The 15,459-nt window shown below is 60.1% G+C and overlaps 1 protein-coding gene across 3 annotated transcripts; it reads right to left on the bottom strand.

The window, feature by feature from the left end:
• Positions 1 to 266: 266 nt before the first annotated feature.
• On the bottom strand, positions 267 to 14,839 carry ZNF219 (zinc finger protein 219). Of its 3 annotated transcripts, none has more exons than XM_074970442.1 (5): positions 14,647 to 14,839; positions 5,996 to 6,096; positions 3,284 to 4,778; positions 2,438 to 2,569; positions 267 to 1,196 (listed from the first exon to the last, which is right to left on the bottom strand). In XM_074970442.1, exons 2-5 carry the CDS (start codon positions 5,999 to 6,001, stop codon positions 502 to 504), a joined length of 2,328 nt encoding a protein of 775 aa, XP_074826543.1. In that variant the 5' UTR covers positions 6,002 to 6,096; positions 14,647 to 14,839; the 3' UTR covers positions 267 to 501. The 3 variants fall into 3 exon arrangements, with proteins under 3 accessions (XP_074826543.1, XP_074826544.1, XP_074826545.1); XM_074970443.1 differs by lacking the exon at positions 14,647 to 14,839 and adding an exon at positions 14,402 to 14,510; XM_074970444.1 differs by lacking the exon at positions 14,647 to 14,839 and adding an exon at positions 9,931 to 9,987.
• Positions 14,840 to 15,459: the final 620 nt, after the last annotated feature.

Here is a 15,459-nt window from a genome sequence, read left to right as displayed (position 1 = left end):
CACCACAACCCCAGGGGAGAGCACCCTGCTAGCCAGAGTGCCCCACCACAGCCCCCTGCCAGCCACCGGCCTCTGCCAGCCAGGGCACCCTGACTCAGCCCCCGGCCAGCCAGAGCACCCCACTACACCCACCACAGCCCCTGGCCAGCCATAGCCCCCTGCCAGCCAGTGGGGTTGCAGAGGGCGCAGGGCAGCAGGGGCTGTCCACTCCCCACGGCTCTCTGCCCCTCACCAGGCATATCCCCCATCAGTGGCTCTCTGTCCCCCAACTCTCTGCCCCCTCGTGGCTTCCCTCCCCTGCTGGCTCACTGTCCCTATGAGTCTACTTTCTAGCAAGTTCTCCCGCCCAGTGTTAGTGTTTCATGTCTACACTACAGGCCCCTGCATCCGCCTTGCCCCACTAGTGGGAGGACTGGGGGGTCATGTCCCTGCCCCGCCCAGGCACTGGGATCTCCAGGCCCCGTGTGGAGAGCGGGGCCCCCGGCTGGCCACTCCGCTGCCTCAAGCCAGCACCAGCTCCAGCTCCCCTTGCCTCTCACTGGGCTCCGTGTCCATAGGGGCTCCGGGGGGCTGTTGGGACATGTGGGGCACGGCGGTGGGGGGCTCCTCCCCAACTCCAGGCCCCTCGTCCTGGGGGTGCAGTGGGGGCTGCTCCCCATCCTGCCCCAGGCAGGCGTGGGGCCGTGCGGGGGGGGCCGTGACAGGGCGGCGCCCCCGGGCCTTGCGGCTGTGGTGGACCTGCAGGTGCAGGGCCATGAGCTCAGGTGCGGAGGTGGCAAAGGGGCAGAAGAGGCATCGGTGCAGGGTGAGCTCACCAGGCGGCACCCCCTCTAGCGCCGGCCGCAGCGACAGGTCCAGTGGCTCGAAGTCGGCTCGGCCATTGCGCAGGGCTCGGCCAGTGCAGGCCGGCTTGCGGCGGGACGGTCGGGGCAGGGGCTCGTGGCTGGCTGTGCCCCAGGCCTGCGGCAGGAAGGCCCCGCGGTACTTCTCGGCTGCCTGCAGGAGCAGCTCCGGCGGGAAGGCGGGCGGCTTGGCGGGAGCACTCGGGGTGGTGCGGCCCCTTGGCTCCAAGCCCCCGGCCGCCCCTGCGCCAGTGCTGTTCTTCTGCTCGCGGTGGTGACGCTGCAGGTGGTACTTGAGAGAGCCAGACTGGGTGCCAGCGTAGTCGCAGTGTGGGCACTTGTACGGGCGCTCGCCTGCCGGAGGAGAGGGGAGACATCAGACCCGTGCTGGGGAGCCCAGACAGAGACAGACGCAGAGAAAGAGGGACACAGACAAACACAGAGACACAGACAGACACAAAGACAGGCCAAGTACCGGGCTAGTTTATTCCACACACCCACGCACACTTAACACCCACACCCACATGCATGGACACTATGCACACATGCACACTACACCCCCCACACACATGCACACTTACACACACCCACACACACTTCACACACGCATACTACACGCACACTACACGCACACACACACATGCACACACAAACCGAGCGCTACTGGGAAGATGATAGCTTTGCTGGTGTAACTCCATGTACCCTCTGGGCTTATGCCGGCAGAGATCACACCGTTTCACTCCCCTGTGCCAGCAGGACAGACGGATGCAGAGACTCACCACAGACACTGATGTACAGACACAGATGCAGGCAGACAGACAGACACACCCAGGCATGTCAGCCTAGCTCCCTTGGGGCATTCCAAGCAGAACCGATTTCGGACTCCAGCATGGCACTTTTTACCAAACAGCTGCCACGCTCCATCCCCCCTTTTTCCGGTTTTGTCCCTAATAATTTGGGGACTAAGTGAGGAACACTGGAAACCCACCATTTTTTGGTTTTAAACAAATCTGGAAAATTCTAAAAAAAGTCCATGTTGGGGTGAAATTTTTGTTTTCACACAAAAAACACTTTCTTTGATGCAACTAAAATATCAGTCGAGACCTTGCATCCAGATCATGCCAGGCACCCTGGCCAGGCAAGCCCATCAGGACCATCCAGCCCAGCCCACTGCATGGGCCAGGATGCAGACACCCACCCAGGGACACCCTTCTGCTCTGGGCACCAGCTGCCCTACCCAGCCCGCTGCCCTACCCAGCCCACTGCCCCACCCTAAGTCCACTCCATGTGACGCCAGCTTTGTGATCTGGAGACCTGCTCAGATGCAACCACCTCTAAGGTGGAACCCACTCCCAGGAAGTCTCAGGAAACCCTTTGGCATAGGGAAGGTAATAGCCTACTGCTGCTGCCAGCACAGGCAGTCCTACCAGCAGCATGGCTGGCGGAGGCTGGAGTTGTGGGGCTGCCAGTCCAAGTGCAGTTCCTGAGGTGCCCTGCACTGCATGGGCTCCCCTCTGTCTCTCCCCTCCAGACAGAGGGGCTATAGAGAGCCTGGGTAGGGCTCTGTCCTGCAGGCCCCCCAGGGCCCAGCTCACCTGTGTGGACGCGCAGATGAACCTTGAGATGGTGGGAGGAGCGGAAGGTTTTCCCACAGTATGGACAGTCTTTGCCTGACGTGCCACGGCCCCCATCCGGACGCAGGGCCCCCCCGCGCAGCCCCTTCTCCTCTGCACAGACAGGAGGGACAGCGTGAGCCCAGGAGATGGGGGCTCAGGGGAGGGGCAGGGAGTGCAGGCCTGTGGGGCTGGGGGGACATGGGGAGGTGGGAGGCACCTCAGGGTGCATGCGGGTGGGAGGGATGCAGAAGATGGGTGGGAGCTGAGGGGTCCGTACTCACCCTGTATCCCCGGGCTGGGCAGGTGTAGGTAAGGGGGACACAGAGGGTGGGGGTGTTGTGGGGGCCGTACTCACCCTGTATCCCCGGGCTGGGCAGGGCCGTGGTGCTGGGGGTATGTAGGCGGTGTAAGGGGGTGCTGTGGGTGGGGGGCGCTGTGGGGGCCGTACTCACCCTGTATCCCCGGGCTGGGCAGGGCCGTGGTGCCGGGGGTATGTAGGCGGTGTAAGGGGGTGCTGTGGCGCTGTGGGGGCCGTACTCACCCTGTACTCCTGGGCTGGGCAGGGCCGTGGTGCTGGGGGTATGTAGGCGGTGTAAGGGGGTGCTGTGGGTGGGGGGCGCTGTGGGGGCCGTACTCACCCTGTATCCCCGGGCTGGGCAGGGCCGTGGTGCTGAGGGTATGTAGGCGGTGTAAGGGGGTGCTGTGGCGCTGTGGGGGGCCGTACTCACCCTGTACTCCTGGGCTGGGCAGGGCCGTGGTGCTGGGGGTATGTAGGCGGTGTAAGGGGGTGCTGTGGGTGGGGGGTGCTGTGGGGGCCGTACTCACCCTGTATCCCCGGGCTGGGCAGGGCCGCACCCCAGCCACTGCCTGTGTTGGAGCCGCCCCCGCCGTCCGTGGGCAGCCCGTGTCCCGCTGCCGCATGGAGCGAGGCCAGCGCCCCCAGGGCCCGGCCCCTGGCCCAGTCGCCATCCTGGGGCCGGTGGCTGCGGCTGTGTAGGGCCATCTGCTGGTAGGTGGCGAAGGCCCGGGTGCAGTCGGGGCAGCGGTGCTGTCCCACGCTGGCGCCACCCTCCTCCCTGGCCGTCTCGCCCCCGCTGTGCCGCCGGCGCTCCCCCCACAGCTGGGCCGCCACCTCCTGCCCGCTCTCCACTGCGCGGGCCGTGGCCTGGAGCCGCTCGGCACAGCTGGCGTCGCCCGGCGGGCGCAGCTCCAGGTAGCCCAGGAAGGAGCCCTGCTCGGCCTTGTCCGGGGGCGGCAGGAAGGCGGGATACAGCGCCTCGTAGCCCAGCAGCAGCCCCCGAGGCGCCTTGGGCTTCCCGCCGGCTGCTGGCAGGGCCGCACCCCGCTCCCCCTTCAGCCCCAGCTTGCTGAGATGCACCTTCATGTGGTTCTTGAGGAACCAGGGCTCCTTGAAGCAGCGCCCGCAGACCTGGCACTTGTGGTCGAAGGAGTCCTTGTGCTTCCGCATGTGCCCCTTGAGGAACCAGGACTGGGTGAAGGCCTGGCCGCACACCTGGCAGCGGAACTCGGCGGGGGGCGGCGCGGCGGGGGCCGGAGGCGCCGGGGGGGCGTGGGCCTCCCGGCTGTGCCGCTGCAGCTCCCCCTCCTGGGCGGCGGCAAAGGGGCACTGCCCACACTTGTAGGGCTGGTGCAGGATTCGCAGGTGTCGCTCCCGCTCGCCCACCGTCCGGAACTTGCCTTTGCAGAAGGGGCAGCGGAAGCTGGGGGGAGGCAGTGGCGGTGGGGGTGACGGGGGGGCAGGGGGTGGGGCTGGCGGGGGGATAGGCAGTGGGGGGGGTTCCTCCTCCTCCTCTTCCTCCTCTTCTTCCTCCCCCTCGCTGGCGGCTGGCGGGCCCCGTCGAAGCAGCGCCCGCTCCTCCAGCTCCAGCAGCAGGCGGCTCTGGTGGCTGAGGCGGGCGCAGGCCTCGGGGCGGTGGGAGCGGAGGTGGAGCCGCAGGAGGCCGCGCTGGGCAGCGCGGTGCCCGCAGTAGGGGCAGGTGAAGGGGGTCTCGCTGGCGTGGATCCGCGTGTGCAGCGCTAGGATGCTGTTGAAGCGGAAGCGCTTGCCGCAGACGGCGCAGGGGTAGGGCCGGGCTTTGCGCCCCCCGCCCGCCCCCAGCGCGGGCCCCGGCCCGTTGAAGTAGCGCTGCAGGTCCAGCTCTCCGTTGAAGGCTGGGTTGTCGCCCTCGCCAGGGGACAGCCCCTCGGGCAGGGGGGACGGCGGCAGCTCCTGCTGGGGTGGGGGAGACGGCAGGGCCGCACAGCTGGCAGGGCTGGAGTCCACCGCCTTGTGTGGGGACGGCGACCGGGAGTCCACCTCCTGCAGGGGACAAGAGGGAAGGGGAGCACTGAAGCTGGAAGACAAGCGAGGCCCCAGGAAGGACCCCCTCCTGACTCCCAATAGTTGGAGATTGGGTGAGAGATGGGCTGGAAACGGATTTCTCAAGCCAGGAAAAAAGTTGTGATTTTGGACCTGAGGTGACCGATGCCTGAGTCTGCAGAGAGCCTGAGCCCATCGCTGTGAGAGGGGGAAGCTGCCCCAAGTGAGACTGTCACAGCTACGCTGTCTGGAGGGGCCCCCAGAACGACACTGCTCTGGCGGCCTTTCCAGCGCCACCCTGGTAGCGTCTCCACGCAACAACGACTGACGCAAAGCAATGCCCTAATCTTCCTGAATGGGTCCTTTAACCCAGGGGTCCAATATGACGAAGTGGGAATTTTCTGTAATATTTTCATGAAGCCTATGTGTGCCTCAGTTTCCCTCTATAGTTTGCATTGCTGCTCAGTGGAGGGGAAAGGGGACAGCACAGGACACAGGGTGTGGGTGACTCCTTGCTGTCTGGACTGCAGTGAATGGGGTTGCTAAGGAACTGGTTGAAACCAACTCAGCTCAGCAGAGGGTCCACAGAAACAAAGGAAGCCCCAAGGACTGAACAATCGACACTCAACAGCGCAGGCAGGTGGGGCTGTGAACTCAGCCTGGCCCTGCCTGGAGACAAAGGAGGAGAGGTGACCAGCAGGGGACAAAGTATGGGCCTCGCCTGGTGGACTGTGTCTTAACCTCTGTCTCTGTGCTAACCTGAGCTCTCGAGCGCTGTGTGCCAGGCGACAATAAACTGCTGCCTGGTTTGAAAACGCGGCCTGATGCCACTGTAAATACTTGCTGCGCGCGCTCAACAAGCCTCAGCGGGACTCGCTGGCACAGCTCAGGGCATGACGCAGGACGGCTGGAGCCCCGAGGCTCAGGCACTGAGGCCGCTTGGCCTCCCCTGAAGGAAGCGTTGGACCCCTTAGCGTTCTGGCCCACTGACTGTGTTAAAAGCTGGGGCCTAGCACAGATTCTATGGCTCCATGAAACTCAGCAATTCCGATCCGCTGCCTGGCTGGGGTGAGGGCATCCCGCTGTCTGTGTTTACACCCTCATTGGTTCTCCTTTCCATGGGGCCTCCCTCTCCCCCAGCCACTGCCTCCAGGCCCAAGGCTAGGAAATGGGATCCAGTCCCAGGAAGCGTCCCAGTGGGATGGAAGAGCACTTACCTCCATGGTGCCAGCGATCACATGCTTCAGTCCTGCTCTTTCAGGGCAGCCGAGGGGATGGGGCCGGGCGCATCTTCAAACCCAACAGACAGTGGCATGGGCTGCAAGAGAAAAACCAGAAGAGCTCAGAATTCATCACCCAGGGATTCACGCCGGACACCCACAATGCGGGATTCACCCCCAACGCCAGCATCGCACAGGGACTTCAGAGCAGTGGCATGGCAGCCGGAGCTGAAAACAGGGGAGTTTGAATGGAGGTGTGTGGGAGAAGGGAGGCAAGCCCCTGTTCCTTCGGGGCAGTGACAGGAGCTTAGGTGGGAAGGCTCTGACTCCTCCAGAGGCAGCAATGGAAGTGACCCAAGGAATGGCAGAGACGATGAAGGTGACTGGATGTGGAAGCTGCAGGATGTATGTTATTCTGGAGAGGGAACCATAAAGGTGCTGCCTTTGGATGAAGCGCTGCCTGATAGAGCGGATGGAAGAGACGACCCAAGGTCTGGAGACACAGCTAGAAAGTCTGGCTGTGTTTCAAAGGGGATTTGAGCAGCTGATGGAGGGAAGGAGGGAGGTGGCTGAAGGGAAACCTCCAGCCTTTCCGATGCAGGCTGGACTGGAGAGCTGCAAGGTTAGCCTGCCAGGTGGGGTAAGTGCACAGTGGAAGCATGAGATCCAGGTAGAAGAAAAGACCCAGCTAGTGAAGAGTAGAGCTGAGGAAGAGGTTTGCTGGGCTGGAAAATGAAGGGGTGCAGCAGGCAGTGACAGAAGGTGGGAGGGCGAGGAAGAAGAGGAGAGCGGCTAGTTCTACAAGAGGGAAGAGACAACGGAGCTCCAGAGTTCGGAGCCCCAGGAGGACAGGAGACGGTGACATGCTGAGGACTGCAAGTGAGAGCAGAAGACAAGAAGACACAGCCAGAAAGAACAGAAGGAGGGAGGGTGGAGAATTGCACCATCCCCAAGAAAAGGCAGGTCTCCATGACTGGGGATTTGCTACTTCGAAGAACAGACGGGCCTGTCACCAGAGCTGATCCAGAGAACAGCAGGGGGTGCTGTCTGCTGGGAGCTAAGGTACGGGATGGGGACCTGAGGCTGAAGAGGATCCTGATCGGAGCAGGAAAGAACCCACTGACTGTCCTTCCCGTGGGAACAAATGATACAGCTAGATTCAAGGGAGAGTATACCAGGCTGGGGAAGACACTTAAAGAAATGGAGGCTCAGGGGATCTTCCCTGGGATTCTGCCTGTCCCTAGAGAAGGAGAGCCAAGGCGAGACAAGATTATGATGGCTCAGCAGATCAGCAGAGGGCTCTGGCAGTGGTGCTATGAGGAGGGCTTTGGGATGTTCAACCACAGGGACGCAATTCATGGACAGAGGCCTGTTCTCATGGGATGGACTCCATCTGAGTAGGGACTGAAATAGACCTCTGGGCTGGAGGTTGGCACAACTCATTAAAAGAGCTTTAAACTAGGAATTCGGGAGAGATGGTTGGGCGATGCTCATGTAATCTCCATGCCTGATTCTAACACTGAGCGGGTGGAAAATCAAGTACAAGAAGATAGAGCAATGGAGACAGGAACAGCAGAGGGTAGGATAATGGACAACAAGAGGAAAGACAGAGCCAGTACCAATAACACTAACAGTCTTAGGTGATGCTGGCAGTAAAATGACTGTAGCTAATGGGCGAGGAATCTGTGCCAAGCCAAGCAGAAACAGCTGAGATGTCTGTACACCAGTGCAAGGAGCCTGGGTAATAAAATGGAGGAGATAGAACAGCTGGTGCAGGAAGTGAAACTAGCTATGACAAGGGTAACAGAAACATGGTGGAAGAGCGGTTATGGCAGGAGCCCGGGTATTGAAGGCTTTTCAGGAAAGACAGAAATAAAGGCAAAGGCGGTGGAGTTAACGATGAGGTAGATTGTAAAGAAATTAGAGGTGATGGAATGGATAAAAGGGAATCTGTTTGGGTCAAAATCACTTTGGGGAAGAAAGGTAACAGAGACTCCCTTGGGGCAGTGCTCGGGGTGTGCTACAGACCCCCAGGATCTGATTTGGATGGGGATAGAGACTTCTTTAAGGTTTTTAATGAAAGAAATACCACTGGGAATTATGTGATGATGGGAGACTTTAACTTCCCAGGTATAGGAGGGAGGACAAGTGCTACTAATAATAGTAGGGCCCAGATGCCCCTGGATGTGACAGCTGACAGATTTCTTCACCAAATAAAACAGGAGGACTTGTGGCATCTTAGAGACTAACCAATTTATTAGAGCATGAGCTTTCGTGAGCTACAGCTCACTTCACCGGATGCATAGAATGGAACGTATAGTAAGAAGATATATATATATACATACAGAAAAGGTGGAAGTTTCCATACAAACTGTAAGAGGCTAATTAATTAAGATGAGCTATTATTGTCGCTGAACCAACAAGAAGTGATGCCATTTTAGATGTGCTGCCGGTCAGAAGCAAGGACCACATGGAAGAACTGGCTGTAGAGGACAACCTTCGTTCGAGTGATCATGAGTTGATTCAGTTTAAACTAAACAGAAGGATAAGCAAAAATAGGTCTGCAACTGGGGTCCTTGATTTCCAAAGGGCAAACTTTACAAAATGAAGGGACTTATTATGGAAGTGGACTGGCCTGAGGAACTCAAGGATCTGAATGTGGAGGAGGCTTGGAATTACTTTAAGTAAAAGCTATGTGAAGTCGACATCCCAAGCAAGGGAAAAATTTGTAGGGAGGGTTGCAGGCCAAGCTGGATGAACAAGCATCTCAAACAGGCTATTGAGAGAAAGCAGAAAGCCTGCAAGGTATGGATCAGTAAAGAAAGCCACCTCTTTGCAGGGGTGCTGGAAAAACTTTTACAGTGGGGGTGCTGAAGGCAGAAACCATGTATTTCAGTTGTTATTACTACCAGCTCTCCTGACCATCAACAAGGTTAGCCTTGAAATTAGGCAAAGGTTTCTAACCATCAGAGGAGTGAAGTTCTGGAACAGCCTCCCAAGGGGAGCAGTGTGGGGTAAAAAAATTAACTTGTTTTAAGACTGAGCTTGGTAAGTGTCTGGAGGGGATGTTATGATGGGACTGCCTGCAATCGCATATGGCTCAGTGCCCCCAGCAGCCAGTGACTGGGCATTAGGTGGGGAGGGCCCTGACTTACAACAGAGAATTATTTCCCAGAGGTCTGGCTGGTGGGTCTCACCCACATGCTCAGGGTCTAACCGATTGCCATATCTGACACCGGGAAGGAATTTTCCCCAAGGTCAGATTAGCAGAAACCCTGGGGCGTTTTCCCCTTTCTCTGCAGCATGGGGCACAGGTCACTTGCTCCTTTGAACTAGAGCAAAGGGTGGATTCTCTGTAACTGGAAGTCTTTAAACCAACATTTGAGGATGTCAGTATCTCAGCCAGAGGTCGGGGGTCTGTTACTGGAGTGGGTGGGTGAGGTTCTGTGGCCTGCAACCTGCAGGAGGTCAGAACTAGATCAACATGATGGTTCATTCAGCCCTTAGAGTCTATACGATGTCAGTATCACACCCACCCACACACACCAGCCTCACACCGGAATTCACACCTCCCGCAAAACCAGCATCACATTGGATTCTCCCCCTCCCTCCAAGTAGGGTTGCCAACTTTCTAATCGCACAAAATAGAACACCCCTTCCTCACCCCCCTCCCCAAAACCCCACCCCTTCTCCGAGGCCCCGACCCTGCTCGTCCATCCCCTCCTCCCTCCATCACTCACTCTCCCCCACTGTCACTCACTTTCACTGGGCTGGGGCAGGGGGTTGGGGTGCGAGAGGGGGTGAGGGCTCTGGCTGGGGGTGCGGGCTCTGGGGGAGGGGCGGGGATGAGGGTTTTGAGGTACGGGAAGGGCTCCGGGCTGGGGCAGGGGGTTGGGGTGCAGGAGGGGGTTCAGGGTCCCGGTGGTGCTTACTGCGGTTCCCAGGAAGTGGCCGCCAGGTCCCTGCAGCCGCCAGGTCCCTGCAGTCCCTAGGTGACGAGAGAGGCTCCGCACACTGCCCTCCTGCCTGCAGGCGCCGCCCCCACAGCTCCCATTGGTTCCCAGCCATTGGGAGCTTTGGAGCTGCCACTCAGGAGCGCGGAGCCTCCCTGGCCACCCATGTGCCTAGGGGCTGCAAGGATCTAGCGGCCGCTTCCAGGAGCCGCGCAGAGCCAGGGCAGGCAGGGCGTTAGCCCCGGGCCCCTGCTGCCGACCGGAGCCGCCAAGTTCCCTCTTCGACCGAGCGTTTCAGTCAAAAACCGGATGCCTGGCAACCCTGCCTCTAAGACCATGCTCACCCCCACAGCCAGCTTGGCCTGGCCCAGGTCCCCCTGTCCGGCCCCCTTGGCCTGGCCCAGAGTGCTCTGCACAGCCACCGCCGCCCAGGCCATAGCCCCCTGCCCAGCTGGCCCAGCCCAGAACCCTTGCACAGCCAGCCTGGCGGAACCCAGCCTAGGGCCCCTTGCACAGCCCAAAGCCAGAGCCCCCTGCACAGCCAGCCCAGCCCCAGAGCCAGACCCCCCTGCCCAGCCAGATCTGCCCAGTCTCCATGTGGTACCAGGGGCTGGTGCAGCCATGGGCTGGGTGAACGGCTGCGTGCTCGGGTCGCTGACAGGTTTGGGCAGAACTGAATCCGAACATTTTGAAAATTTTCTGCAACGCAAAACAATCCATTTCTGCTCAAGCCAAACACGTGACCCAGACTGGATTGGTTCAGGCCTTTAGCCCAGCGGTCACAGCACTTCCCTGGGACTGGGCAGTCCCTGGTTCAATTCCCCCCTGCTGCTGGGAAGGAGGGATTTGACCCGGAGGGGGCCCTGGCAGCTGTTGGAGCTGTTCCAGTGCATATAGGTGAGTGCTCCAAGCCCCAGGCTAGACTCAGGCTCATGCTCTCCCTGGCCCAGTGATTATCCATTGTCACGAGGAACGATGCTGGATGGCCATTGGGCCTTGCCCAGCATAGCTGGGCCTCACATGGGGAGAAGGCGGGGGGAATGAGTGCATCCTGAAGGGATCGAACCTGAAAGGAAGTTTCTCAGCCTTGTCTCTGACTCCTTGGGCCTGCGGGGACCACGGCTGAAAAGGGCCACAGACCAGGGGACCAGGGAGTCAGTGCCACGCCTCTCAGAACACTTGCAGCTCTGCACTGGGATAATGACTATAATCCAGTGTCATGCTTCAGGGCCGCAGCTCCTGCAGAGTCAGGAAGAATGGTTTTCCCCCATGCACAGCTGGCCAGAGGGATTGAGGTGGGGTGGTGGGCGAAGGGGAGGTCGCCTTCCTCTGAAGCATCAGGGATCATCCACAGCTGGAAGGAAATATTGGACGTGGCTGCTGTGAGCTGATCCAGAGAATTCTGCCTCAGATACTTGGCTGGTGGGTCTTGTTCAGGGTCAAACCAACTGTCAGATTTGGGATGGAGGAGGAATTTTCCCCTCAGATTGGCAGGGACCTGGGTGGGGGTGGGGTGTGTCTCGCCTTCCTCTGCAGCATGGGGCATGGGTCACCGGCTGGGAGCATCTGGGCATGTCCCACCTACTTAATTCCCTGCCATTACAGGGGCCGAGCATTGGTGTGCCGCAGTCTCCCATTCTCTGCCTCTGGCACACAACCGTTTAGTCTCTAAGGACTGACATGCTTTGGTCTAAGTCAGGTAATTGAGTGAGTCCTGCGTTATGTCTGGCTGAGTGAGAGTGGAGTTGCTAGAAGGAGATGCTCAATGTTTGATTAGTGACGGTGAATCCACCCTGTGAGTTGCTTTAACATCAATCTCCCTCCTTATTAAGCGTTTGCATGTTATTCCCAGTTGGAATTTACAGCCCTTGGCCCGGTCTCGCCCTTGCACACAAAGCAAACAGAGCTCTCAGACATGAAGTGTGCCCCCAGATGCTGTGGTGGCTGCCTGTTTTTGCAGAGAGCCTGAAGCCATTCTTCCCAGGGGAGAACTCCTCTGACCCCACTGGGCTCATTGTGGACTCAGTGCCATGCCCAGTCGTGGCTAATGCAGTGGCTAGTGCTGATCTGGAATGGGGGAAATGGTGGGCAGGCAGTGGGAAGGCACAGCCAGGACACAAGGAGAGGAGGAGGAGGGGATCGAAAAGATGGCCTGAAAGGCTAGTGGGGATTCCTACTGAATGCAACAATAAAGCACTGAGCAAACAGCACCCACACGTTTCACTTCGAGCTGGTCAGAAAATGGGGAGATGTTTCCCTGGGAAATTCTGACTTTGTTGAAAAAATACAAATGTATTTTGCCACTAAAAAGAAAATAATCAGTTTTCTGTGGGGGCGAGGGGTGTTCTAGTGACGTGGAGCGGCCTATAGCCCTTCCCACCCACTCAGCCTGTGCCGGGGGGGAAGAGGGGGCGACTCCCACTGGAGATGGGCAGTGGTACGAAGCCCCCAGCCTGTGTGCGTGGGGGGGTGGAATTCCCAGTGCAGATGGGCAGGGATTGTTTAGTGACTGTCTGGACTCTGTGCTCTCCCTCATTGCTCTGCCTGGCCAGGGGCTCCCATGCACACAGCCTGGAGGGCAAACCCCACTTTGCATGGACAGCGCCCCAGCTAGTGCTCTGGTCCATGCTGGCCCTTACATGCCCAGACCCCACGGGGATCCCAGTGACCTATTGATCTTGGCCGTAAGCCCCTGGGAACACAGGCATTGCCAACTGGGGCAGCGCTGCGTCCTGTCTAGCCCAGACGTTGTCTCCCACAGTGACCAGCATCAGATGCTGCAGAGGCAGGGGTAGGACTCGTGTGGTAGCAGTGTGGGGTAAACCTGCCCCCGACAGGAGATCTCATCCGGCTCGCTAATGCCTTAAGCCCCAAAGCAGGAATAATCTGCCTGTTGGCATGAACTGTTATAACCCTGGACATGCCCGTACCCCAGAGAAAATGCCTGTGCACCTTTACAAGCGGGCGCAGCTCTCGGCCTCAGCGACACCCTGTGGCAGAGAGTTCCACCGGCTCGTCACTCCTTGCGTGTGGAAAAGCCTTTCTTTCGATCAGTTTTCAATTCCCCCTTTCAATCTCATTGACCAGCCCTTGTCCTTATGCTGTCAGAATGGACGCCCCTCCTTCTCCAGACCGGTCGGTATTTTATAGACCCAGGTCCTGCCGCCTCTTAGCAATCCACCTTGTTTCCATCTCTCTCCAGAGAAAAGTTTTTCCAGCCCCTCATCATTCTCGCTGTAGCCTTTGGGACGAGGTGCCCAGCACTGCACAGTGTCCAGAGGGGGCCGCCCCATGGATTTATAAAACGGCTTTGCGACATGTGCTGTGATTCCCCATCCCAGATATTAACTATGCTGTGATTTTCTGCACAGAGCCCTGCCAGAAGGAAGTTAGTCAAGGGGCAAAGTCACAGAGAATGGAGGCTCCGCACACCCTGCTCTCTGTGCCTGGCCTGGGGCTCCCCTCACACCCATGCTTCTTCCCGCAGGGCCCTGCCCCAGGGAACGTGCAGGGTGTAGACCCCAGGCTTAGGTCACTATCCCGTCCCCTGATCCTGGACTGACTCATCTCCATGGCGCACGGGAGCCCCTGGGAGGCAGCAGGGTTAACCCTAACCCTGACCTCTTAGGCGTTTGCCTTTGCCCTCGCTGACTCCGTGCCTCCTCCCTTCCCCTCCGCAGGCCGCCCTGCGGCAGCGCCTTCCCCCCTTCCCTTTGGGGGAGCCGCCGTCCCGGGGAAGGGGCCCTGCTGCCTGTGACGGGGCCGGCAGAGCCCGGGGAGGGGGAGCTCCCCAGAGTGAGGCCCAGGGAAGAGGGGAGCGCCAGGCCTCAGGGAACCCTGGGTCCCAGCCAGCCCGCACGGCGTGGGCAGAGGAGAGGAGCAGCTCCCAGCTCGCTCTGCTTGCCAGTGTGCACCTGTCCCGGCGAGGGGCGGGGGAGAGAGCCGGCCCTGCGAAAGGGCTTTATCCCAAGGCATCCCCTCCCCCGCCTGCCCGCCCAGCCGTCTGCACAAACTTCTGGGGCCTCCATGAAAGGAGCCCAAAGAAAAAGGATTAAGGTCCGTCTCCCCCCTGCCGCTGGGAGAGCGGCCGCCCTGCCCCCCAGGCCGCACCGGGGACCGCTTCCCCGCCTTGCCCTGCAGCCAGCGGCTCCCAAAGTTGGGCAAGTGCCCCCCCCCCCGCACCCAAGCCGGGGAGCCCAGACAAGTACGGGATTGTCCCCGCGGGCCCCTTCCCCCAGCCGGAGAGAACAAAAGGAGCCAGAGCCGGAGCAGCAGCAGCGCCCGCCTGACTCCTTTGTGCCACTTGTGCTCATGCAAAACAGCACATTCCAGCTCGCCTGGCCCCTGCGCCCCCACCCCGGCCGGGAGCGCCCTGACCCCCCCAGCCGCCGAGCATCTTTTATCCCCGACCCCCGAGAAACTGACCCCTCCCCGCTAGGCCCCAACTCACGTCTGCAATACAAAGGGCTGCCCCGGGGAGCAGGCCCACTGTGCCACGCAGGCCAGCAGCACCCCCTCTTCCCCGCCACCTCCCCGGCCAGCGGGAGAGCCACGGCAAAAGTTGACTTAGTTTCCCCTGACCGGGCACCCCCTCCCCAACCTGCACGGCACCTGCTCCCAAGTCGGAGCCAGGGCCGGCGCCCAGCCATGGGGCGGCGGGGGCGCTGGCGTGGGCCGCGCGGCACAGCTACTCACGGGCCGGGCGAGGCGACAGCTGGGGAGCCCCCCGCGCCAGCGCTGGGCTGGGGCTGACTGAGCAGAGCAGAGCGGCAAGCGGCCGGCCTCCCCCCTCATTGTATGGAGCAGGCATGCATGCAGCAATTTGCATTTTTTAAGCTTTTCATCACTGCACAGGCAGCGCTGGGAGTTTTCTCCCCCTCTCGCCGCCCAGCTCAAAATGGTGGCAGGGCTGGGGGGCGGGGGTGTCCCACACAGGCCGGGCTGCCAGGCATGGGGGGAGACAAGGGCCTTTCCCAGTCCCCCCTCTTTTCCCTTTGTTTAGATGGTGACATTTGGTAGAGTCCTGGTTATTGATCACAACATTAAAGAGACAGCGACCGGGAGAGAGACAGAGTGGGAGAGAGACTGGGCGCAGGTGGGGGTAGGCGCCAGACTGCAGGGCAGGGGGTAGGAGCTCAGGGATGGGGCACGGGGGTGGGGGGTAGGAGCTCAGGGATGGGGCAGGAGCCCAAAGATGGGGCATGTGGTGAGGCTATTAGCCCAGGGACGGGATGCAGGGTGGGCAAAGGAACTCAGGAAAGGGTTGTAGGGCAGGGATACCCATCTGTCCCGTGGGACCACAGCACAGCATAGGTGGTCAGAGGGGACTCTAGGCCTGTCTCTCCTGTGAGGTCATGGCCCCAATGCAAGTGGGTTTGGAGGGCTCTGGGCCTGTTTCACTTATGGGGAGCACCACCCCAGCATGGAGGATGGGGATCTCTAGGTCTGTCTCTCCTGTTGGGGGGGTCACAGCCCCAGGGCTGGGGGGTCTCTGGATCTGTCTCTCCC

This window comes from Natator depressus, chromosome 13, assembly GCF_965152275.1.
Source record: "Natator depressus isolate rNatDep1 chromosome 13, rNatDep2.hap1, whole genome shotgun sequence".
NCBI lineage: Eukaryota > Metazoa > Chordata > Testudines > Cheloniidae > Natator > Natator depressus.
Note: the sequence above shows the minus strand (reverse complement) of the source record. Positions and strands in the feature narration are given on the sequence as shown.